We start from the raw sequence: 26,000 nt of genomic DNA, 5'->3' as shown, positions 1-26,000 counted from the left end.
ATTTTTTGTCCGCCAAAAAAACAAAATAACGACTTTTTAACAATATCTAGTGATGGCCGATTTCAACACAAGTCAAGTCAAGTCAAGTCACCCTTATTTATATAGCGCTTTTTACAATGCAGATTGTGTCAAAGCAGCTTTACATTGATAATTGGTATATAATTTTCCTTTTAAAGAATAGTGTCAATGCAGGCAGATCAAAAGCACTGTTGAATAAATGTCAAGAATACTGTTGAATATCAAATGTCAAGTCAAATTAAATAAAATTAGGGCTGCACGATTAATCGTATTTTAATCACAATAACGATATCTGCTTCTCCCGATTGATTTTAAATAATCGTCACGATATTGGCCCACTCTATGAAAATGAACATAATTTGGAAATATTGGAAGTCATATTAGGAGTTTCGCTGTTTTATCTTTTGAAGTTCCTAAAGGTTTTACCAGTTTTCATAATGTTGATCAGCTAAATGATTGTTCTTTGCTTTACAAATTTGCCGGGCAATTTGAATCTGGTTTGTCTTATTGCAAACGAATTTTGTTGCTTTAAAATCTAATGTGAATACATATTACAAAGCGCTCACCAAAACCATGTTTTGTATTGATTTACCATCTAACGAAGTTATCATAGTTGGTTAAATTAAGTCGTTGTGCCACCTACAGGCCTTTTGGGTGAATTGTAGGTTGGTAAAGAACTTGCAAAATAGCCATAATTACATTACTCTTTTTGATAGAATAAACGTAATTAATAATTGTGATTATAATTTTGAGGAAACTGTGGCACTGGCTGTCGTGTCGATGAGGCCTTCACAATGGATGATCTAGTCGACTCGATCTCGGCTGATACTTCAGGGCTGCGTTGTGGTCGTATCAAGGCGCCGGTCCTCGGTCTCATCTGGATACGGCCCGAATCCGGTTGACTACGGTAAAGCTTCATGAAGCTTCGGAGCTTTACGAATCGAATCAGTGAATCGGAGCACCAAAGTCACGTGATTTCAGCAGTTTGGCAGTTTGATACGCGATCCGAATCACTGATTCGACTCATTCAGATTCATAACGCTCTGAAGCAGTGTTCGGCCTTCACTAGATATTGTTAAAAAGTCGTTTTTTGTTTTTTTGGTGCTCCAAAAATATTATCGTCGCTTTATAATATTAATATTGAACCACTGTACTCACATGAACTGTTTTAAATATGTTTTTAGTACCTTTATGGATCTTGAGAGAGGAAATAGCCTACCATTGCTGTCTATAGAGGCCTCGCTGAGCCATCGGATTTAATCAAAAATATCTTAATTTGTGTTCCGAAGATGAACGAAGGTCTTACGGGTGTGGAATGATTTGAAGGTGAGTAATAAATGACATTATTTTTTGGGTGAACTAACCCTTTAAAAGTGTTATTCGTTACTTGAAAAAAGTAATCTGATTACGTAACTAATGCATTACCCAACACTGGTTATGTCTTTTTCAAATATGCATCATATTTTCTGTTAAAGGGTTAGTTCACCCAAAAATGAAAATTATCACCCTCATGGCGTTCCACACCCGTAAGACATTCGTTCATCTTCGGAACGCAAATTGAGATATTTTAGTTGAAATCTGATGGCTCCGTGAGGCCTGCATAGGGAGCAATGACATTTCCTCTCTCAAGATCCATAAAGGTACAAAAAACATATTTAAATCAGTTCATGTGAGTACAGTGGTTCAATATTAATATTATAAAGTGACAAGAATATTTTTGGTGCGCCAAAAAAAATAAAAAAAATAACGACTTATATAGTGATGGCCGATTTCAAAACACTGCTTCAGGAAGCATCGGAGCATAATGAATCAGTGTGTCGAATCAACAGTTCAGAGTGCCAAAGTCACGTGATTTCAGCAGTTTGCCGCTTTATAATATTAATGTTGAAGCACTGTACTCACATGAACTGATTTAAATATGTTTTTAGTACATTAATGGACCTTGAGAGAGGAAATGTCATGGAGCCATCGGATTTCATCAAAAAATATCTTAATTTGTGTTCTGAAGATTAACGAAGGTCTTACGGGTGTGGAACGGCATGTGGGTGAGTAATAAATGACAGAATTTTCATTTGTGGGTGAACTAACCCTTTAAGTACAAAAAAAAAAATAATAATATTTTTTTTTTTTAAATAATAAAACCCACAATAATTTCTGCACACAGTAAATCTCACCAATATGTGTTCTGCACATCAACACTGGTGTCAAAACTGTTAGAAACAGATCGATATAAAAATGCACTTTAAATGGAAGGTACAGTCATTTAAAATTTGTCATTTCTCAATGTCTTTCAACCATTAACAGGATAAATTTGTTTGGTGCATTGTGGGTATAACAGTGTTTTTGGGTACTGTGTCTAATTCACCCAACATAATCATGTCAAGATCTTTCACACACTAAAGCAGATTTTCACAGTTCTCAGAGCAGTAATGTTCCATTTATGTCTTAAAGATACTTTCAGTTTTCAATGGCACGTTTATAATATTTCTTTATACTGATCAAGGCATCAACTCGATTGATTTCACTGTGCATGTCTTGATATGGCACTGCATGTGTATGTTTGGAGCGGACAGCTCTGTGCCTTCTTGTGAAAGTGGGACAGAGGTCAGTGGACTCTTCTCTGTGAGTCGAACACAACAGGCTCTTTGTTCTCTGTCTTCATTAGCGCTGCTCCACATGTTCTGCACTGCATCAGTCTCTCAGCCTGTGACACTCATGCATCAGTTTCCACATCATTAGGAAGATAAGGCTTTTCTTGTTTAAGTAATGCAGGTTTTAATCATTATCATTACAGCCAGCAAGCTGAGAACTCAATGATGCAGCATTGATAAAACAAAACAAAGTCTTTTCTCTCTTCATTCAATATTTTAGGACAAAAGATGACACAAAGTTTCACAAAGATGACTTTGTCAACACAGTAATTTTATAAATAAATATATTATATAAAAATAATTGTAAGGAAACTGTAAAAAGGACTGCAAATCAAAAGAGATATTAAAAAGATTATTAGAAATAAGCAATTCAAATGAAATAACTATAAAGAGATTTTTGGGGTGTGTTTGTTTTTAGTGTCCAGTAGAGGTCACTGATGTCTTCTCTCTAGAAAGATGGACAGAGATTTGAGATGATTATATGTTCTAACCAGGGATTATGACACATAATACTGTTTTGAAAAAATATTTTACGAGACATTTTTACATTTATCAAGACTTGTAAAACCTGCAAGTGTTAGGAAGCAAGCTTCAAGTTGATGGAAAAAGGGGGAAAATTACCTCAAATGTCAGATTTGTCTTGGCAAATATTTTGGTGTCAGTCATTCCAATGACAAAACATTCAAAATACATCTGTAAAAATACTGGACTTCAACCTCTTCTTCATTTGTGCTTATGTATGTAGTTCAATGAGTAATGTAACATCCATATGGAAATTTAAAATAAATCAAATCAAGTGTCAAAACCCTGCAGAAAGAGTCACTAATAAGTAACCAGATCTGATTAAATATTTTCATTGAACGGATTCCAGATTTGAGAAGAATCAAAATCCCCACAACTAACCAACCTACAACTCTTATCAAGGACATTTTACTTGTTTTACTTTTTAGAATATTTACTATAGTGTTTTCCCTTTATCGATATAGTGATATAGTCATACCATTATATTTATAATTAGTGTATTAGGCTCAGCTAATGTTATGTCAATAGCATTAATGTATTGAGACTCTTATTTTGACATGTTGTTTGTGTTTTTTTTTTTTTTTTTAGACGGAAGTGTTTTTTCTGTAATTAGAGTAAAGTTCACGGACGATACTTGACCTGTCAAAATTGAGCTTTAGTGTTTGAGTCGAGCACGTACACCTCAGCATGTTTGCACTGAAGATACTTAGGAGTTTTTCTCCTGCGACGAAAAATGTTTATTTGCGGAGTAAACAGGCGTTTACTGTGACTATGTCTAGGTGAGTGTCATTGAGTTTTATTTATTGTTTTCATCAACAGTTTCTTTCATATAAATTTAATTTTCTTTAATGTTTTGTCTATACAGAAACCGTTTATTTTTACATATTTAATTATCCAATACATGTATTAATAATTCACAAAAAGGTTCTTTTTACGTCTAAACAACAACGTAATAATTTTATTATTAAATATAGGAAAACAAAAACTGGTAGGTGTTGTTGCTATAACTTTACTGTAAAAAAAAAAGTAAGCTTGAACTAGTAAAGTAGCGTACTTGTTATTTTATATTGTAAGGCAACTTAATTTAACAGGGTTGACCAAATAACAGGTTTTAACTAGCATTTCCCCAATCGTTAAAATCACTAATCTTCTGCAGTTATCATTTTCAATATTACTTGGGTCACCACTTTTATCAGAATGTTAAATTTATGTTATAATAATGTATATATAAAATTATGGAATAGTAAATCAACTCACGGTGGTTTGGTTGTAACATCACATTCTGAATGGTTAAAAATGTCTTGTTGTCCAACAAAAAAGGTTAATAAAAGTGTTAATATGTGCATTTTCAAATGACACTGGTGTTTCCTATGCATTTTTCACAGTGAAATTAGAATGCAAATTTTTGAGGAATGTTATACTAACAACAAAAAAAGTATCAAAAGTAAAAGTATTCTGTATGGACTGTTGTTTTTGTTAAACTACCTTGGAGTACCACATAAATACAATGGAATGTGAAAGTGGTTGAACATATTATTAAATCAGAGGTAAAAATATAATTCTAATATGTAATATATTTCTAATATTTAAAGAACTATAGCCTGGTCTATTTTAAGGTGTTAATTTGATTCCCAGAATGCAGCATACGGAGGTCCAGCATGGTGAAACAGCAGCTCCTTTTCGACCTGAAACACCCATGGCCAAAACGCTGATGGACATCGGCACCAGACGGATCTTCTCAGAGGAACACGACCTGTTCCGTCAGAATGTGCGGCGGTTCTTTCAAGAGGAAGTTGTTCCACATCACACTCAGTAAGTCACAAGTTTGTCTTTGTCGTACCATCTCATCCTGACATGTAATAGATACAGGATAAAAAATGTGCTACAGTCTTAAATGTATGCGCATGTGCTCGCTTATAGGTGGGAGAAGGCTGGTGAGGTCAGCAGAGAGGTTTGGGAAAAGGCTGGAGAACACGGATTGCTGGGAATATTTACGCCTGAGGAGCATGGAGGAATCGGAGGAGACCTCCTATCCGCTGCTATCGTGTGGGAGGAGCAGTGAGTAACCCCGCCCTCACCTGTCTGTCACAGTAGCTCCTCCCTGCCTGTCTGAACCTATAGTAGATTGGGCAAAATTCAGAATTTTAAATAGCTGTTTGTAATCAGACTATCAGAAAAAACAGTTCAATAGGTCATGTCAACACTTGATTGGACTGAAAACTGAAACTGGAAATTTCTGCGCATGTGCAATGACATGGATGTCGTAATGACGTATGATGCACAGAACGAGCTGTTTTTGTTAATTATATTGTCATAAATATCTGTTGTTCTAAAATTCTCCTTCCTTCCACTCATCATCTGTGAAGTGGTGCAGGACAATGTTCTCTCATCCATAGATGCCTTGTTTTGGGCATGGGAAGGGGCAATTTTAACGCTTAATAAATATAAGCAGCACAACGCAAAGCTTCATGTGCTCGTCGTCTACCAAATAAGCACCCCAAATAGATAAATGTTACGTCTGTTTTTTAAAACAAAGAAAAAGAAAAGTCCAAATTATTACCACAATTTTAATCTTGCCCCTACTAAACAACACAAACCTACATATTATATTCCAGAACCTTAAAATAGTAGTATATTTAATAAAATGGAATTTTATTAAATATCTAAATCTATATTCCACTGGATAGGAATATAGAAAGATAAGAATAGGAATATTGAATAATAGATACAAATAAATGTTGACATAAATGAAAGTAAATTTATTAAATATTATTCTTTAAAAATATATATTAATTAAACACATTTTTTACATTCTCAAGGATTGATTATTGATATCATCTAATGTTTCTTGAAATACATGTAATCTTCAGGATATGTTTTTGGCTAATTACTTAAAAATACACTTCCAGCAGTCATATGTTATATTTTTAATGTTATCTTTTCTACTTTCATAAATTAAAACTTGAATTGCAATTCTGTGTCCTTCAAACTGCCTCAATTCAAATTAAAGGATTAGTTCACTTTCAAATGAAAATTAGCCCAAGCTTTACTCACCCTCAAGCCATCATGTGTGTATGACTTTCTGATGAACACAATCAGAGAAATATTAATAAAAATCTTGATGCATCCAAGCTCTATAATTGCAGAGAGTGGGATCAACGAGTATGAGCTGAAAAAAAGTGCTTCCATCCACATCCATCCATCATTCATAAAGCCATGTGTACTCCACATGGCTCCAGGGGGTTAAAAAAGGCCTTCTGAAGCAAAGCGATGCATTTGAGTGAGAAAAATTATCCATATTTAATAAGTTATGAAGTAAAATATCTAGCTTCTGCCAGACCGCCTTTCAAATTCAAGTTACGAAGAAAGTGTAAAACTCTTGCAGTTCAAAAAGCTTACACTATGTCCTACACCATTCCTATTCAATTTACGGAAAAAACTTAACCGACCTGATGCCAGTTTACACTTTATTCATAAGTTGAATATGTAAAGTGGTCTGGCGGAAGCTAGGTATTTTACATCATAACTTGTTAAATATGGATATTTCACTTAGACAAATGCATCACTTTGCTTCAGAAGGCCTTTATTAAAATGGAATATGTATTAAAATATCTCCGACTGTGTTCATCAGAAAGAAGAAAGTTACATACACCTAGGATGGCTTGAGGGTGTTTAAAGCTTGGGGTAATTTTCATTTGAAAGTGAACAAATCCTTTAAGGACTGGAATTTAAAATGCAAGTCGCTTCTGAATGGTGCACCACCCTGACTGTATAGAGTTCAGTTTTTCCCCTGGCTTTGTGTGTCTGTGTGTGTTGTAATATAGCAGGTGTTCTGGCTCTGTTTGTGTTGTAGAATGTACTGTAACTGCAGTGGTCCTGGGTTCTCTCTCCACTCTGAGATTATAATGCCTTATATCAGTCACTATGGCTCTAAGGCTCAGATCGAGCACTATATTCCACAGATGACTGCTGGGAAATGCATCGGGGCCATCGCTATGACGGAACCTGCAGCCGGCAGGTGGGATTCAGTGCAGACATGACATTAAAGAATAAATGGCACTTTAGTCCCTTGGATGGTTGAGCAAATGAACTTCACTTTTAAAGATACAAAGACACTGACTCCCAGTGTGCATCATGTTTTCATGCTTTCTGAGTCATACTGTGATATATTCTTTTGTTCACTGAGTCGTCCCAGTTCAAGTGTTCTATTTTCTCTATGAAGTGACCTTCAAGGAGTGAAGACGTATGCGAAAAAAGATGGAACTGACTGGATTCTCAATGGAAGCAAGGTATGAACAAGTGCAAGTGATGCAAAGATTTTTTCAATCAATCAATCAATCAAAATCTAAATAGCATCTTTCAAACTAATCTAATGCAAGTGTAAACAAGTTACTGACACAAAATACAAGCAATTAAAATAATACAAAAATAGTTCATAATAAAACATTAAAATGTTAGAATAGAATTAAAAAAGAATGATCAACAATCAAATGTTTATAAAGCAAAATAAAATAGAAATACAGTACCTGTTAAAAGTTTGGAATCATTACAATTTTTTTTTAATGAAGTCTCCGCTCTCTAAAGCTGCTTTTATTTCTTCAAAAATACAGTAAAAACAGAATATTGCAAAATTTTATTACAAATTAAATTATTTGAATATATAACACTGATGTTTTTTTAGTCATAGCGCCACCTGCTGGCATCAGGAAATGGCATGCTTTATTCACTCCCAGAAACACATTTGTATATGCCATGAACCAAACATGTTAGAAACCCACTAAATCATGCAACACTTAGCTAAGTGCTAAAGTATGCGATTAACGCCACGAAACAGGAAGTTGTTTTAAGTCCAATCTGTCTAAATCTTCTCCAAACTTTGCATGTTTGATAATACTCTTGGCCTGATGACATCAACATGTCAATATTCAGTTCAAAGCGCCACCTGCCGGCAGCAGGAAGTATGGTGCAACAAAATGACTGCGCCATATTTCTCCTCTATTTATCCACTTAAATGAATATCACCCACTGTTTTCCTAAGGCCACCGGGTGGCGGTGAGCCTGGGTGTGAGGGCCCTTTAATTTAAAATGTAATTTATTTCTGTGTTGATTTGGTGCTCAGGTAACATTTCTTCTTATTATTATCAATGTTGAAAACAGTTGCTAAACATTTTTGTAGAATATGGTGATACTTTTTTTCAGGATTCTGTGATGAATAGAAAGTTCAATGAACAGCATTTATTAAATAGAAATCGTTTGTAACATTATAAATGTCTTCACTGTCACTTTTGATCAATTTAATGCTTCCTTGATGCATACAAGTATTCATTTCTCTTTTTTTAAATCTTACCACAAATGTTTAAATGGTATCATTATTTTCACAAAAATGTTAAGCAGCAAAAACTGTTTTCAACATTGATAATAATAATAATAATAATAATAATAATAATAACAAATGTTTCTTGAGCATAAAATCAGCATATTAGAATGATTTCTGAAGGATCATGTGACACTGAAAATTCAGCTTTGCCATCACAGGAATAAACTACATTTTTAAATGTATTCAAATAGAAATCTGTAATTATATTTCACAATAGTACTTTTTTTACTGTATTTTTATTAAATAAATGCAGCCTTGGTGAATATAAGAAACTTCTTTCAAAAACATTAAAAAATTGTAATGTTTCCAGTTTTTTGACAGGTACTGTAAATGATGATGATAATAAATAAAACAAACGGTATACTAGAATCAGAAAATAATTAGATGCTAAATAAATGCCAGATTACATAAGTGGATTTTTAATTTATGTTTAAAAATATCAGTATTACCCATATTACCTCTCACTTCCTCCGGGAGGTTATTCAGTGGCATTGAGTGCAATGGCTGAATGCGGCATCACCAGATGTTTTATTTCTACTTTGTGGAAAGAGAAACTGGAAGATCTAAGGGGCCTTCTTGGTTTATAGACCAAAATTATTTTTAAGAGGTAGTCTGGTACAAGACCAGTAGTGACTTATAAACTAATAAAATAATGAAATCAGTGCAAATCTAACAGGTTACCAGTGTTAAAACTTTAAAATAGGCATAATGTGTGCTTTCCTTTGGTCTTGGTCAGCGCTGGTGAAGCAGAATTTGGAATTAATTATAGCTGATTTATTGTATTTTCAGGTAGACCAATCAAAACAATCATTAATCACAGAACAGGCTTTAGATTTAACATGGTTTACGTGTTGCAGCATTAAGGGCTGTGTCCATCTTTCACTAAAATTGTTTTTGCAAAGCTTATATCCTGTTGTAACATAATTAATTATGCCCAACTGACATGATCAGATATTTTGTTGATAATAAACAGCCACTTTCCAAATGTTAGAATCCTTCAGAAATTGTGCAGCTACATTGTTCTTCCACAGCTAAGAACTGCACAACATTTGAAACTTAGATTACATCTAAATCTATTTTTATTCCAAGTGTTATCTCTCTCTACACTAACATGTGCCAATGGGTGGCCAAAATGTGCGATGATGAAATAAGCATTGATCTGTCTATACAGGCAGTCTTGTGATGTTTTCATCTCTGTTACCTAAGAAAGAGATGGGAGTACAAAACGAGTCGTTTGGCAGTTTGATTTCAATAAAAACTGTTCTTAGACTAACAAGAACATTTTGAGTTCTCTCATAATTTTAATTTTTGAGTGAACTACTGCTTTTTTTAATTATATTAAGCTGGGAGGGGTTTAAACGTGAACAGCTTTTGCTGAGTGAATCTTCTGCAGATTAGTTTGTTGATTGTTTTGAATATTCATGAATTTTCCATCAGGTTTTGTTAAAACACAGTCTTCTACTTCTGTCACTTTCTTTCAGGTGTTCATCACAAACGGTTGGATGAGTGATGTAGTGATTGTAGTAGCCGTGACTAACCGTGAAGCGAAGACAGCAGCTCATGGAATCAGTCTGTTTCTGGTTGATGCCGGCACTAAGGGCTTCCAAAAGGGCCGAAAGCTGGAGAAACTCGGACTTAAAGCTCAGGTGCCCCTGAAGCCTTCCATATACATAAGATCTGTTTTAAATGCATATAATTTGCCGTCTTATGTAAGAGTTATTGAAACACTGTATAGGTAAAAGTTTTGTGTCTCTGTTTCTGTGCAGGATACAGCTGAGCTGTTTTTTGAGGACGTGCGTTTGCCCGCTGAAGCTTTGTTGGGTCAGGTCAATAAAGGATTTTATTATCTGATGAACGAGCTGCCACAGGTATAACAGTGAGAGCACAAATCTTCTGCTGTCTAGCTCTGAAGGAAGCTGACTGCCTTCAGAAGTTTTGATGATATTTTTGTTTCATCCTACCTCTGTATAATACCTAATAAGTAGTGTTTATAAGCTCTGTGCTCCTTTTGTAGAAGAATGTAAAGAGTATAAATGAGTATTATTTGTATAATTAGAGTTGCCCCCCCCCTTCTAACTTCAGCACCCAATCAATTCCCCCTCTATTATTGCATCCGTCTGCGAAGATATTTTGTAAACGGATTACATTGTCAGTAGAAGACATCAGAATATGAAAGAAATAAGATTTTGTGAATTTAAACAATTCTACAAAAAGGCACACCATTATATAACAGGGAGAGATTTCAGTCAGTTTTTTCTTTCTCTGTCATTCTGCAGGAACGCCTTATTATAGCAGTCATGGGCCTGGCCAGCTGTGAGTTCATGTTTGAAGAGACAAGGAACTATGTGATGCAGCGGAAGGCATTTGGCAGGACCATCGCTGACCTGCAGGTAAATATTAAAGGTGCAATATGTAAGATTTTTGGATTAAAATATCCAAAAACCACTAGAACAATATTAACCAGGACACAAACCATGTCCGTGCGTCTCCTATCAATGACATCATATCCGCGTTACCCTCGATTTCCGTTTTATTTTGTAGAAACCATGGAAACACCAAAGACGCTTTAATATATTATGTGTTTTTATTAGACAGGTGAGCAACTGTTTGGATACATTCATCAACAGAAAACGAATCATTGTTATATAGCTCAACATCTTATTGTCTAAATCTCATTTTCTTGATTTACCATGATTACCATGTTTTACCATGTATAATATCAAACTAGCTAACTGCAGATTGCAACAAGTGTGTTCAACACACAAATGTATCTAATACCGGAAGAAGCGGAAGTGTTCGTGTGCGGCATAATAAAAGCTCCACTGCTCTCGAGCAGCCTCGTTCTGCTCCAGCAGCTTTCAGCCACACCCTGCTTCATACTACAGTAATGTTAATAAATCTTTAATACTCTTACATGAATATGATTTCCATCCATCGGATTCTTTTCCACCAGCTGTAGATGTGAAGACAACACCGGAAGAAGTACCAGTACTTAAGCTGAAACCTATACATAGGAGCCTGACAGAAATGCTCATTTTAAAGAAAAACTTCAGACAGACTTAGAGACTTTTGCATCTATTTCATAAATAAGTAATATAAATAATAGAATTAATCAAATGGTTAATCCAGATATTACTCCTTAATTCCCATGGTGATATATATACTCAGTCTCTTTATTAGAATATAACCAGAACAGACAGGTAATTTGTATGCAATATTAAAAAAAAAAAAAAAAAAAAAGGCTTCTATTGGCTAAAGTGGTAAGTATATACTAACCTCCCCTTACACTTGAGCAATAGCAGGAACCGGCTCTCTTAAACCTAAATGGAATGGAAAAGGACTGGAAGGCCAAGTTTCTCAGAGTTTCTGCTTTGACAAACTGGAAAGAAGTCCAGGAGGTCACACTACTAAATACAAATTTTTGTTTAAAGAAGCCATTTTGTCCAGATTTTACATTTTGTGTACATATTTCCTTTATTTTCTGTTTGTATCTTAATAAAGAGACCGAAAAATAAATATGGATGGTCATTAGAACATTGCTAAAACATTAAAGCTGGTGGTGGCTTAAGACTTTTGCACAGTACTAATATATATATATATATACTATTGAGCATTTTACCAAGATTGTATGTTTATGTTCAGTTATTTCACTTTAATGGCAATGAAAAGGACTAAAGTGAAATTACTGAACCTAAACATACAAGCTTGATAAAAATGTCTTCATATTTATATACGCATGTACTAAAAACAGTCATTATGTAGTTTTTAATTATCATTTTGTGCCAACTTCATATATGTCACATCTAATATAGTTTTGGCCGGTTCCTGTCTTTTATATTAGCCTCATTGCCAGATTCAAAAACAGTCTGCACTGAAATATGTTCAGGGAATAGACTTCAAATAAACTTAAGATAAATACGTAGAGTTGCAGGTGCTACACACAACCAGCAAGAGCAAAGATCTGGTGAACTTTGACACATTTTATTCTTATCATTAGTTCTTCTGGTCATTTAGTGCCTGTCCTACTTCCAGTTTATTACCTTATTGTGATTGGGTGGGCCAAGATTATGAACACTTTATAGGCATTGTTGATGTAAATGTGGATGATTATAGGGTTTGATGACAGAAATCCAGCAATTTAAAAATTAGAAACTTTTTTACAGCTTAGTTTCAATAAATGTGTTTGTTAGACTCAAGGAATTGTTTTCAGACTATTATAAGCTCTCTTATCTCAAAAAAAGGAAAATTTGTTTTTTCATGGTATGACCCCTTTAAAAAAAAACCTTTCAGTTCTATTGAGTTTCTGTGCCAGATCCTCATAATTAGTGTCCTCATTTGTTTAGTCTGCTTTTAACCTTGCGTAAGGTCACAGCCACACACTCACTTTGTAACTGTATCCCTCCATCCTGCTGGCAGTTTGAGACAGATGCTCAGAGAAATTAAATAAGCTTCATTATGTTGTTCATTTGTGCATATAGATGAGTAGAATCAGTGAGGTCTAAATCAGGTTTGCAATAATAACACCACATCATCATCATCAGAACTATATGTGACTTTCTATCTTTCAGGTGGTTCAGCACAAACTGGCTGAGTTGAAGACGGATATCTGTGTAGGTCGAGCTTTCGTTGATAGCTGCCTTCAGCTCCACAGTGAGAAGAAGCTGGACTCAAACACAGCATCTATGGCCAAATACTGGTGAGTCTCTTGTTGAGTAAAAATACTTGTGTTGGGCACTTTTGAAACACTGCTTAATGAAGCTTCGAAAGCTTTTGTACTCCCCAACTAATGTTATTTCAACAAACAAGGCTATGTCACGTCATACTGTTTCGAGCCTTGGTTTTGAAATGTTTGAAAATTCTTATGGTTTCTTGTAAGAGGGTGTTGATCTGATGAACCTGAATGAGTGTCCATTGTTTTTAACTGATCTCTGTTCAGTTTTGGAATTTAGGTTCAGTTTAAATTTCAATACATTTTAATAAACATGCGTGTATAATAGAAAAAGGAGAATGATAGTTAATTATTTCTAATTGGACTAGTTTGCCAAGCCCTGTCTATATGTGCAGTCACATTTAACATTGTTTGATTCATTTTTCAGTCATTTCAGTAGGAATCTGCATGATCAGGATTTTTGCGTCAGGGCGAAATTTCACAACGGCTTCAAGTTGTTGATGTGAATTCGCAGCTTAACCTTTAGAAAGCTGCTTGGTTTGAAAGGTAATTCTGTGTGAGCTTAGCGCTACACTATTGACAGTCAACTTTGCTCACGAAATTTCACCAAAATGTCGATACTCGTTAATGTGACTAGTGTTGTCAAAGTGTCATTCATGTTGTCATGAATATGTAAATATGTGCTGCACGCTTCCCTCTCAATAACAACAAAAAAATAAACACACAACAAGATCACAGCATTTAAGAAAACAGCAGTTAAGAAAGCATCTGATGTTATACCAATTGTGAATGTGTCTTTTTCCCTCTTTAGGGCTTCAGATTTGCAGAATAAAGTTGCCACTCAGTGCCTGCAGCTTCATGGAGGATGGGGCTACATGTGGGAGTATCCGATAGCCAAGTGAGTAACAGTCACTAAGTAACATCAGCGTTGTCTACTTTGGCCTTGTAACCAGAATGCAGTGTTTGTTCTGTTACAAAATGCACCTTTACATGTGAACAGCTCATGATAAAAACAAAAAGAATTATTGTCATTTAACTGTTCTGTAAAATAATTTTTTATTTTATTTTACAATACAATAGTAGTATTGTAATTGTACTATATTTGTTTATTGATTTGTTTAATTTTAAAATTTATATAATAATAATACAATAAAATATTATTTTGAATACTACTACTACTACTACTACTACTAAATAATAATAATAATAATAATAATAATTAAAGCTGCAAGCAACATTTATGGGGGACATTTACAAAGGCGGCACAACAAGCCAGTCAGCATGGCTGTGAGCATCAGACCAACTGCAGCAGTGAGCAATTAATGACACATTAAGATCATTTTAAGCAAAAGAGCGGAAAAATATTGAATACAGTCAATAATAAAGATTTACTGGTTTATCGCTTTTTTACAAATAGGTGGCACTGTGACCAAATGAATACGGTATGGGCAGACTGAGGTCACAATGACAATCGCAAAGTTTGGTGTGAATATGTCAAAGCATTGCAGAGATACAGCCTCAAGAGTCATTTTGGCATCAAGGCTCAAATTCGTTGCTGTGGTATACGAGAAGGGTTTCGTCTATCAGCACGAAATCCATAACATTTTAACTACATGGTCTGAAGATGATACTATCCAATTTTGGTGAAAATTGGACCAATGGTCTAGCAGTAGTTCGAAAAAGTATGTTTTTAAATAAAAAACTTGTGGACAGGAAGTTTGGCTGACTATGGCAAAATTGGCATTGATGTTCTCAACATGACCCACGGAATCTATTAAGACCAGTTTCAGTACAATAGGCCACATTTATATAAGGCTATTAGCATGTTAAAATGTTATTACAACGTTTGGCCACAAGGTGGTGCTGTCTTGAAACCATTTGAGAACCTTCAGAGCAGTGTGCTGATGACACATACTGAGTTTTGTAATGGTACACCAATGCAGTCATATAATATAGCATTTCATATCATAATACTGTCTCGGCAAGGATTCAGGAGTCAAAGGAGATGACTCCCATAAAAATAAGTCGACCACACCTAAAGTTATAAGCATTTGAATATTTGATTTTACCACTAGGTGGCACTGGCTTGAAACTTCTCAGGCTCCTTCAGAGCATCGTGCTGATGACCCATACCTCCCACCGTTTCGCAATGATGCGTTCATAAAATACAGCATTTTATGCCAAAATTCTAAATGGCCAACAGCCAAAATGGCTGATATGTGAAAATTGGATATCACTCGACTCAGCATGATTCCCCGATTCTGATGAGACCACTTTTTTCTGGACAAACCGTTCAGAAGTTATAAGCAAAAATAGCCATTTTTCATATCTCCAGACCAGTAGGTGGCGCTGCGCCAAATCGGCTTGTGCTACGGAATCAGAGGAGAAAAGAATTTTGTTTCTGACACTTATGATTCAAAAGTTATTAGCATAAACATGAGTGAAACTTTGGACAGGTGGTGGCGCTAGAGGAATGGAGTTAGAGACTCCAAATTTGCTATGTACTCAAAAATCCCACAAAAAATCGGTGGGACTACACCACTTGGTGGCACTATAGTTGAACAAAACATGTAATTGGCTCTAACTACAGTATTGTTGGTCTGACTGACTTTAAAATTGACATGCAGTGTCTTTGTCTCACTTGCTATCATAGTCCATTATGACATTGTTGGTCTACTGTTAGCTTTTTTGCTTCTGTTGTGCTTGGGCCCTTAATTTCTGCTTGCAGCTATGTTAGTTATTGTAGAAGTAGTAGTAGTAGTAGTAGTAGTAGTAGTAGTTGTTGTTATTGTTGTAGTCCTATTAAATGGGGAAAAATAGGTTTTCCTTTCCGTCCTTTTTTTGTCATTAGCTGATCACATGCCCAAAGCTGCTCTTATCCATTCAATGAAAGTGAATGGAAAATGACGGAAAAAAGAAAAAAAAAAAATCATAAGTGGTTTATTCAACTTGTGTACTATATTCTTACCCTTCAGCGGTCATATGATAGTTTCAAATTTAAGTAGTTATTCACTGAAAATCATATTACTTTGACAGCTTTATTACGGAGCCCCTAAAGGGACATGGTGATGGGGAAAAATATGAGATGGGAGGAAAAAAAATATGAGATGGTTTTGTGTTCTCTAGCAAAAGTTTTGCGTTCCCCGAGAAACTTTGCATTCTCCCACAAAGAAAGGTTTGTGAGCAAAAAGGTTTGCTAGCGAATGCAAAGTTTCTCTGGAGAACGCAAAACATTTGCGAGAGAACATAAAAGCATTGACTTAATATTTTTCCTCCCACCTTATATTGTTCCCATCACCATGTCTTTTTAGGGGCTCCATAGCTTCACAGTTTAAAATAGCATGTTCAGTTGTTTATCTCCAATTCCTGTAATTATAATGTCCAGCAGAGGGCGTGTTTCTCTCAGCTCCTTACTGTCACACAACTACAAATATCTCACTCTATTTAAATGGGTTCATTTGAACTGCCATTAATAGAAATGCTTTTGTGCATTGTGAAAACATTTTTAAATAGTCTTTCATGGAATCTACAGTTTGACTATGTAGTTATCAAGAGTGGCTTATCAGAAATCAGACTAGTACATATTTGCATATTTTGCTGGCAGCAGTTGTACCTTGTGTAGGTGTGAAATGCCTCTTTATGGACCTCCCGGAATGTATATATATATATATATATATATATATATATATATATATATATATATATATATATATATATATATATGTATATATACACCCCCACAGCATGATGCTGCCACCACCATGCTTCACTGTTGGGACTGTATTGGACAGGTGATGAGCAGTGCCTGGTTTTCTCCACACATACCGCTTAGAATTAAGGCCAAAAATTTCTATCTTCAGGCAGTTCCTTTGACCTCATGATTCTCATTTTCTCTGACATGCACTGTGAGCTGTAAGGTCTTATATAGACAGGTGTGTGGCTTTCCTGATCAAGTCCAATCAGTATAATCAAACACAGCTGGACTCAAATGAAGGTGTAGAACCATCTCAAAGATGATCAGAAGAAATGGACAGCACCTGAGTTAAATATATGAGTGTCACAGCAAAGGGTCTGAATACTTAGGACCATATGATATTTCAGCTTTTCTTTTTTAATAAATCTGCAAAAATGTCAACAATTCTGTGTTTTTCTGTCAATATGGGGTGCTGTGTGTACATTAATGAGGGAAAAAAATGAACTTAAATGATTTTAGCAAATGGCTGCACACACATGAGAATCATAATTAATAATTACAAAATAAAAAAGGCTCCATGTCTGGATAAATTACGGTAATGAGAATGTTTTCCCCTCTTCCATTATAATAATGACAATTTGAGGGGAAATGTGCATGCCATGAAAATGTCACAGTGTAAAGTATCTTAATGGTCTTAAAAATAAGCTTCAATTAATACAATGTATTTATTTTTTCTTTGTTCTTGAGGTGAAATACAGCCTGGACATTCTTGAGATTCACCCAGCCAGACTTTCTCTCTTGACCCATTAATACAATGCAGCAGAAAGTTTTTAATGACTGTCTCGTGTTCTCTCTTTCAGGGCTTTTGCAGACTCCAGAGTCCAACCCATCTATGGAGGAACCAATGAGATCATGAAAGAACTCATCGCACGCAACATTGTTAGCAAACAATAAATATAGGAAAAATGAGATGAGATGCGAGTTTGATTTGGTGCCTTTCATGACTTCTGTGTCTGTAGCAGGATTATAAATAGGATCTCAGATGAGTGATTCAACGCATAGTAAATGTTAATGTCATGTGACAGAACATGGAGTCACAAACAGAAGAGACATTCTCTCTGGAGACACCATATGATATCAACATTCTATGTATGGATATATTTTAAGCAGTATTAGTCTTCCAGATGAACAATTTGCACCATTTAAGAACAGTAAAAGTGTTTTTAGTTGTAAAGTTCAGATATTTTTTTTAAAGTGATTTGATTGTTTGATATGTGAATGCCAACTCTTTGTGTACTAATCTTTATAAAGATGTTTCTAAAGATGGCTCTTCTGTTCTTTCATCTCAAAATGTGATTCTCTTTTTTTTTTTTTTTTCAAAGACACCTTCGGGAAACTAAAAACAGTTTGTGAATTTTAATCATGCACTGTTATGATTCGTGTAAACAAAGAGAGTCTGTAAGTGTGTGTGTAAGTTATGTGTGTTTTATGAGTCTCTGGCTGGCTGGCGTATTCATAGTGAGTCATGGAGCAGAGGTGGGTGGTCTGCAAGAGTTAGTTGGTGGGTGTTATAAAGAGATTAAAACCAGAGTGTTCAACTCTCTCTCCATCCCGCCCTCTTTCTGTCATGGGTATAATTATAGAGCCGTTTTCCTTTTATTCAAAGATATTCAAATATAGAGACATGCTATGAAAGTTCAGAGCAACTATAGATTAGACAGAGAAGAGAAAATCGTCTTTCAAAAGCAAGTTTGACTCCTGGTCAGAAGATCAAAGTCATGATTCTCAAACGAATTGTTCTATTGAATTGATCATTGTTAACGATTTGACTGAACTTCTCGGCAAAGTCCATAAATCACTTGATTATATACCCTATTTTCTGTGAATGTACAAAAATTACAATTAATTAGCTACTAGGACAATAACTAAAATAACAAAGTGCAGTAAACAACAGTAAAACTATTTGCACTACAAACTACTGTGATTATGATTTTACAATAAATTAAAATAATATGATAAAAAATACCAGTTTCCAATATCAAGCAGCATAAAATAATTTTTTTCTTTTTGCTTAAATAACTGGAAGGGAATGACACCAGAAGGCGGGAACATGCATGTGTTTTTTGGCATGAAGGCGAACCAATTAATTCCAGATTGACAAAATCAAGTCCCACCATACAGTTGTAATTATTCGAGAAGCCATTTCACTCGACTATAAAAAAGAAGCTTGTTTCTGCCACGTTATAAAAAGATTTATCTCACAATTCTGACCTTTTCCTTTCCAACTGCGAGTTTACATCTCGAAATTCTGAGAACTGCGAGTTATTAAGTCCAATTTTGATAAAAAAAGTCAACTCACAATTCTGAGATTTTCTTGCAATTTCTGAGAAATAGTCGCAATTGTGAGAAAAAAACTCAGAATTGCGAGATATAAACTCATAATTGTGAGAAAAAAGTCAGAATTGCGAATTTACATCTCGAAATTCTGACTTTTTCTGAGAATTGTGATATAAACTTGCAACTGCAAGTTATAAAGTCCAATTCTGAAAATAAAATCAACTTACAATTCTGGCATTTTCTTGCAATTTCTGAGAAGGTCACAATTTCGAAAAAAAGTCTGAATTGCGAGATACGAGATATAAAATTGTAATTGTGAGAGAAAAGTCAGAAGTGTGAGTTTATAGTTCGAAATTCTGACTTTTTCTCATTTTCATTCTTTCTTATTCTTTTTCTCGATTCTGAGATGTTCTTGCAATTTGAGAAATATTGCAATTGTGAGAAAAAAGTCAGAATTGTGAGTTTATATCGAAATTCTGACTTTTTTTTTACTCAGAATTGATATAAACTTGCAATTGCGAGTTAGAAAGTCCCATTTTGATAAAAAAGTAAACTCACAATTCTGACATTTTCTTGCAATTTCTGAGAAGTATAGTCACAATTGCGAGAAAAAAAGTCAGAGTTGTGAGTTTATATCTCAATGACTTTTTTTCTTAGAATTGTGAGATAAACTTTTTTGCAATTACGAGTTATAAAGTCGGCTAACAATTCTGACATTTTCTCGCAAAAAGTTCATGTCTCACAGTTCCGACATGCATTTGCAAGTTTTATGTAATTCTGACTTCTCCAAATTGTGGGTTTATATTTTGCAGTTCTAAACTTTTTAACTCGTGATTGCAAATTTATAACACAATTCTGAGAAAAAATAATTGTGAGATAAAAAAGTGACAATTATCTTTTTTATTCAGTGGCAAAAACAAGCTTCCATAGCTCTAAGCCAATGTCACAAAAGGGAAGAAAAAACTATCACAACTTCCATTTCATGCTGAGGTGGATAAGGGAGATCTTTTTTATACAAAGGAAGATTAAAAATAACAAAATTGAAAGATTGGTACTCGAACTATAACCAAAGCAATCTTTTGTTTTCAAGCATGCTGTAAAATCTTCTCAGCAAAAGAAAAACAATCAAGGTCTCAAAGAGAGTGACAGAATCAAACTAGAACACATTTTTGCAAAAAAAAAAAAAAAAAAATTACATATACATACATACATATATATATATATAAACAAACACCCTAATTTTTATTACTACAATTTAGAAAACATTTGTGATATCATAAAGCAATAATTTATTTCACCAATGTACAAATTTGACACTTAATCTTGCAGTGAAAACATCTTTGAGTGTAATTGATTTGAACCGCTACTTCAAAAATCACTTCCGCTCCCCGCTCCCCCGAAATCAGCGAAACCACAGCTTTGATCAGTGCTCTGTCATTCATCTTACTAAAGTTCCCCAGTTAGTGCACACACTGTGTGGGGGTTGATTTGTAGCCTGTTGATGCCTAACAGCCTGTCATGTCTTTCTATTCTTTAATACCACAATTATTTCATTTCTGGGCGACCCATGCTGTCTGCCGCTGCAGCTAAATTTGGGCTCTCAGTCACACATTCTCGATCTGTGAAGCACTGTGGGAGATCCTAAGCTGTCGAAAAAATAGTGTCATTCCTCATTAGCAAGTCCGGACAGAATCTGCATTATGTATCTCGCTTTTGTTTTGGGTGAAATATGGCCCTGAAAAAAGTCCCCCCCCCTCAACTTGTTTCATTCTGACATGACTTCAATAAAGATTTGGATGATGTGTCTAAATCACTCTATTCTACCAAACTAAAGACACATTTCATACAACACAAAGACATGTCAGAGCTTTAAAACTTCCTTTTCTACTAACATAAAGAGTTCCTCTTTTCTGAACACATAAAGAGAACAGACTGACATTTCTACATATTTGAAAGACCAGGTTTGAAAAGCATTAAGACAGAAATGAATTGAAGACAAAGAAGCTTTTAACGACAAACATATGGTGAACATTTCCTGTATTTCTTGCCATTTATTCAATAAAGTGACTATAGCACTCATTGGTCCAAATGTTCTCTCATAGCTACAGTATGTGAGCCAAGGGGTCAAGGTTTGGTTGGTTGGCATGGTCCATTTTGTTCCCATTTAGTAGATGTTGTAACTACACAATTATGTGGCAAAAGCTTCTTTCTCCATTGAAAGCCATTTAAGTATTTTGACAGCATAATAAAACTGCTGATAACAAAATTTGTGGTGCTCCATGTGAAAGGGCTCTTTTGGCATAATTTGCTCTCTGCAACTCTCTGATTGGTGGGAATTTCTGTAAAGCATCATGGGAAATAGAGTAATTGTAGTTCCCATTCAGTCGGTCACGTTCGACGTACGTCGACAGACCGACGAAAAAGAATCTCGCTAGAGAGGCCAATCTACTTCGAGTGTAACTAAAACGAGCCAATGCACATTGGCATGCAATCATATGCATCAGCTGCTCTCCTCACATCGCGGGTATATAATGAGCAGCAGGTGCGTTGCATCTTCAGCTTTTCGCTTCGGAGCCGAACGGTGTTTGTTCCTGTTCTCTGCAAGCAAGTGTTTGCTAAAAGACGAGTCAAGCTTTTTGGTTGTACTTCTCTTTTTTCCGAGTGCGGGCAAACAGCACAGCAGCGGGGTCGAAGTCCTCTCTTTATTTTCTGTTTTTGTTTCGTTTGCCATTATTGAGCAAATGGCAGCGTCAAAAGGCTGTTCTCACGGCCGGTACGGTGTGCTTTTGAGCGCTGAAAAGCCGTTTTTATGGCTGGTAAGAGTGAGCGCCTTCAAAGAGAGAGAGCACACGACAGGCTACACACAATCCCTGTCTGTGTTGCGACGTGCTTCAGCACTTTAAAAGAGTAAAGTCCCTAAAAGAGCTTACACAAGTAGAGCTTGCGTCTTTTTAAAGATGTAAAAGCACAGCCGCGGATCTGCCCGACACTCTGGGAGACCGTGGAGATCAGTGAGAGCAAAACTCTCGCTCCTCTGCGTGTCGTGTGCCGTCAAGCTGTCGGGCTGCAGCGCGGGTTGTCATGGCAACCCAGCGCTCGCTCGTTGTAGTGCCCTCTCTGGTGCACCAGAAGAGGTCTACTTTGCTGATATGACTTGGGTGACATGAGGTTGAGGGGTTCCTTCGGGGAACCAACCCCCTAGGGCCCCTCCCTCTCTAGCGCACTGCAAGCTGTGCAGTTTCTGGATTGGATTGCTGGTCCTTCTCATAGGGGAACCTAGCATTTCATTCAGAGCTCCAGCTGAGGGTCAGACGACGATTGCAGCATCGAAGAGAGTGCTGTTACGCTCTGGAAATGAGGGTGACGCTGCCCACTGTAATGGTATGTGCTTATGCTGACTCAGATTTTACTCAGAGTTTACAGCCATGCTTTCCCGGTTATTCTGGATGTGCATGGAAAACTTGGCAGTATGGAGGTATATTGGTGCCATAAATATGTAATACCGCTCGGTCTGCTTCATATGAGACCGCTTCAGCACTGTCTTCACGGCCGAGTCCCGAGATGGGCGTGGCAACGCGGCATGTTCCGGGCGGCAATCACTCAGGAGTGTCGCCAAGCCTTCAGCCCGTGGTCGGACCCCTTGTTTCTTCGGGCAGGAATGCCCCTAGAACAGGTGTCCCGGCATGCTGTGGTATTCACAGATGCCTCGGCCACCGGCTGGGGTGCCACGTATAATGGGCTTGCAGTTTCAGGGGTTTGGACAACCGTGCGGCCGACGAGCTCTCACGAGCCGCGCTGCCGGGAGAGTGGCGACTCCACCCCCAGGTGGTCCAGCTTATCTGGAGAGAGTTCGGAGAGGTTCAGGTAGACCTCAGGTAGACGGGGCACTCTTTGGCACCCGCGTCCGGACCTCTGGAAACTCCATGTCTGGTCCCTGGACGGGACGCAGAGGTTCTAGGTGACTTATCTCCTGAGGTACTTAACACCATCACTTCGGCACGTGCACAGTCAACAAGACGTGCTTACGCCTCAAAGTGGAACCTGTTCGTCGAGTGGTGTTCTTCTCGCCGAGAAGACCCCTGAAGATGCTCGATCAGAGTCGTGCTGTCCTTCTTGCAGCAAGGGTTGGAGCGTAGGCTGTCCCCCTCCACCCTCAAAGTCCACACTGCTGCTATCTCCGCTTACCACAACCACATAGATGGCAAAACTGTTGGTCAGCACGACCTGGTCGTCAGGTTCCTTAGGGGTGCGAGGCGGTTAAATCCTCCTCGACCTCCCTCCATACCCTCTTGGGACCTTGCTCTAGTGCTTCGAGCACTTCAGATTGCTCCCTTTGAGCCCTTGCAATCAGCAGACTTAAAGATTCTGTCTCTGAAGACTTTGCTGCTGGTTACATTGGCCTCCATCAAGAGGGTAGGGGACCTGCAGTCATTTTCGGTCGACGAATCGTGCCTAGAGTTCGGGCCGGGTGACAGCCACGTGGTACTGAGACCCCGGCCTGGCTATGTGCCCAAGGTTCCTACCACTCCCTTTAGGGACCAGGTAGTGAGCCTGCAAGCGCTGCCCTCGGAGGAGGCAGACCCAGCCCTGGCTTTGCTCTGTCCAGTTCGCGCTTTGACTCTACATAGTAGGGCTGCACGATATATCGCATGAGATTGTCACGCGCATTTCGTCAGTAAAGCCGGTTCCCTGATTACCGCTAAATCGCCATCACCTGCTTTCAAATGGAGCGGCATTTAATAGACAGAGCCGTAGATCACTGAAAAGCCACGCAATATCGCGTTCATTATCAAAGGCGATTCATCTGCGATATGAACGCGATATTGCGTGGCTTTTCAGTGATCTACGCATGTCAATCTCATGCGATATATCGTGCAGCCCTACTACATAGACAGAACTCAAAGCTTCAGGACCTCAGACCAGCTCTTTGTCTGTTACGGAGGCCAGCAGAAGGGAAAGGCTGTCTGCAAGCAGAGGATGGCCCACTGGATAGTGGATGCCATCGCCCTGGCTTACCAAGCTCAGGGCGTGCCCTGCCCGCTCAGGTTGCATGCTCACTCCACGAGAGGTGTAGCATCCTCCTGGGCGCTGGCTCGTGGCGCCTCGCTAACAGACATTTGTAGAGCTGCGGGCTGGGCGACACCTAACACGTTCGCTAGATACTATAGCCTTCATGTTGAGCCAGTCTCCTCCCATGTTCTTGCCTCAGGTCAGAGGCACGGAGAGGCCCCGGCTTAGTGTCGGCTTGCTGCGCTACATGCACTCTTTTTCTCCAGAGAGTCCCTACGGGCAGACCCTGTTGAGTCCTCCGGTTTCCCTTCGGCAGCCGACGTGGCGGAGCGTCTGGCACCAGGCCTATACTCCGTTGCATCCTTGAGAACCGGATTTAGGCTGGGTTCCATATGTTTGACCCTACGGGGATTCCATATGGTTTTTCCACGGTTGCTCCTAAACGAAGCCCGTGTCTTTCCCTCTTGGAGAACCCATCTCTCATCGAGTTGGAGTCACCCCAGTTCTTCCATATGTTGTACAACCTACAAGGTTAGTCCATATGTACTGCTCCACATAACTCCTTCGGGGAAGGATGTGGCTTCCACAGTGTTCCTTTCCTAACAAAAGGTTACGCTTTCCCAGCGTTATCCAATAGTCTCACTGAATGGGTTTGGGAACAGCAGTGATCGACCCTCTCTGTGTGTTAGCCCTGTCCCACCGTCCTCAGGCAAGGGGGATCAGGTGGCTTACAACAGAGCGCTGGAAGAGGGCAGCTCCTGTGGCGCTTTGGTAGGGATTCCTATTCGTCGGTCTGTCCGACATACGTCAAACGTGACCGACTGAATAGGAACGTCTCGGTTACAAAGGTAACCCTCGTTCCCTGAAGGAGGGAACGGAGACGTATGTCCTGTCGCCACAGTCGTTGTCCTGCTGATGCTGCCGCCTGCTTTGTTCGGCTCCTCAGCGAAAACCTGAAGATGCAACGCACCTGCTGCTCATTATATACCCGCACTGCGAGGAGAGCAGCTGATGCATATGATTGCATGCCAATGTGCATTGGCTCGTTTTAGTTACACTCGAAGTAGATTAGCCTCTCTAGCGAGATTCCTATTCGTCGGTCTGTCCGACGTACGTCTCCATTCCCTCCTTCAGGGAACGAGGGTTACCTTTGTAACCGAGACGTTGTACTGCCTGTGAAGATTCTCGTGTATCCAGGTCATCCTTGTAGAGCTGTTCTAGTGAAAGCCGGGTACACGCTGTACGATTTTGGCCATGATTTGGGCGACACATTTTGTGAATTCTAATAGATTCCTCTAATCCCAGGCCAAATTGTGTAGCTTTGATCGCTAGTTTGACATGTTCTCTGATAGTCGATTAATGACCATTGCGATCAAATGCGACCAGTGCGACAACAACAAACCACCACTTGCTCCACTCACACCGTCTTCGTTTTTTTCCTCCATTTTTCTTTTCAACACAAGCCATTATCAAAATTAATGAGTTTGTTTTTGTTTGCTAGCCACCATTTCAATCCCGCATGTAAATGCAGCTCATTGTAACTGAAAGTGTCATGGATTGATTATGAAAACTCTAGACGAGTCTTATTGCGTGTGTCCATTTTTATTGAATCTTGACTGTCCTACAGTCTGACATTAAAGTGTTAGTTCACCCAAAAATGAAAATTCTGTCATTAATTACTCACCCCATGTTGTTCCACACCCGTAAGACTTTTGTTCATCT

At 37.7% G+C, this 26,000-nt stretch overlaps 1 protein-coding gene across 2 annotated transcripts; it reads left to right on the top strand.

Annotated features, from left to right (window-relative positions):
• Positions 1-3,786: 3,786 nt before the first annotated feature.
• On the top strand, positions 3,787-18,253 carry LOC125254237 (long-chain specific acyl-CoA dehydrogenase, mitochondrial-like). 2 transcript variants are annotated; one of them, XM_048168771.1, is made up of 11 exons: positions 3,788-3,970; positions 4,827-5,003; positions 5,112-5,249; positions 7,045-7,209; positions 7,414-7,480; positions 10,050-10,214; positions 10,335-10,436; positions 10,845-10,958; positions 13,137-13,264; positions 14,049-14,135; positions 17,792-18,253. In XM_048168771.1, the coding sequence occupies exons 1-11, from the start codon at positions 3,879-3,881 to the stop codon at positions 17,883-17,885; spliced, it is 1,329 nt and encodes a 442-aa protein (XP_048024728.1). In that variant the 5' UTR covers positions 3,788-3,878; the 3' UTR covers positions 17,886-18,253. The 2 variants fall into 2 exon arrangements, with proteins under 2 accessions (XP_048024729.1, XP_048024728.1); XM_048168772.1 differs by lacking the exons at positions 14,049-14,135; positions 17,792-18,253 and adding an exon at positions 13,665-13,977 and having other exon boundaries at positions 3,787-3,970.
• Positions 18,254-26,000: the final 7,747 nt, after the last annotated feature.

This window comes from Megalobrama amblycephala, linkage group LG19 (assembly GCF_018812025.1).
Source record: "Megalobrama amblycephala isolate DHTTF-2021 linkage group LG19, ASM1881202v1, whole genome shotgun sequence".
Taxonomy (NCBI): Eukaryota; Metazoa; Chordata; class Actinopteri; order Cypriniformes; family Xenocyprididae; genus Megalobrama; species Megalobrama amblycephala.
Note: the sequence above shows the minus strand (reverse complement) of the source record. Positions and strands in the feature narration are given on the sequence as shown.

Bases quoted from the DNA above. Each gene is read 5' to 3' on its own strand.
- LOC125254237 (XM_048168771.1), top strand. From the start codon at position 3,879: ATGTTTGCACTGAAGATACTTAGGAGTTTTTCTCCTGCGACGAAAAAT. The intron at 7,481-10,049 runs GTATGAACAAGT...ACTTTCTTTCAG, and splicing joins GGATTCTCAATGGAAGCAAG to GTGTTCATCACAAACGGTTG. The intron at 10,959-13,136 runs GTAAATATTAAA...TCTATCTTTCAG, and splicing joins GGACCATCGCTGACCTGCAG to GTGGTTCAGCACAAACTGGC.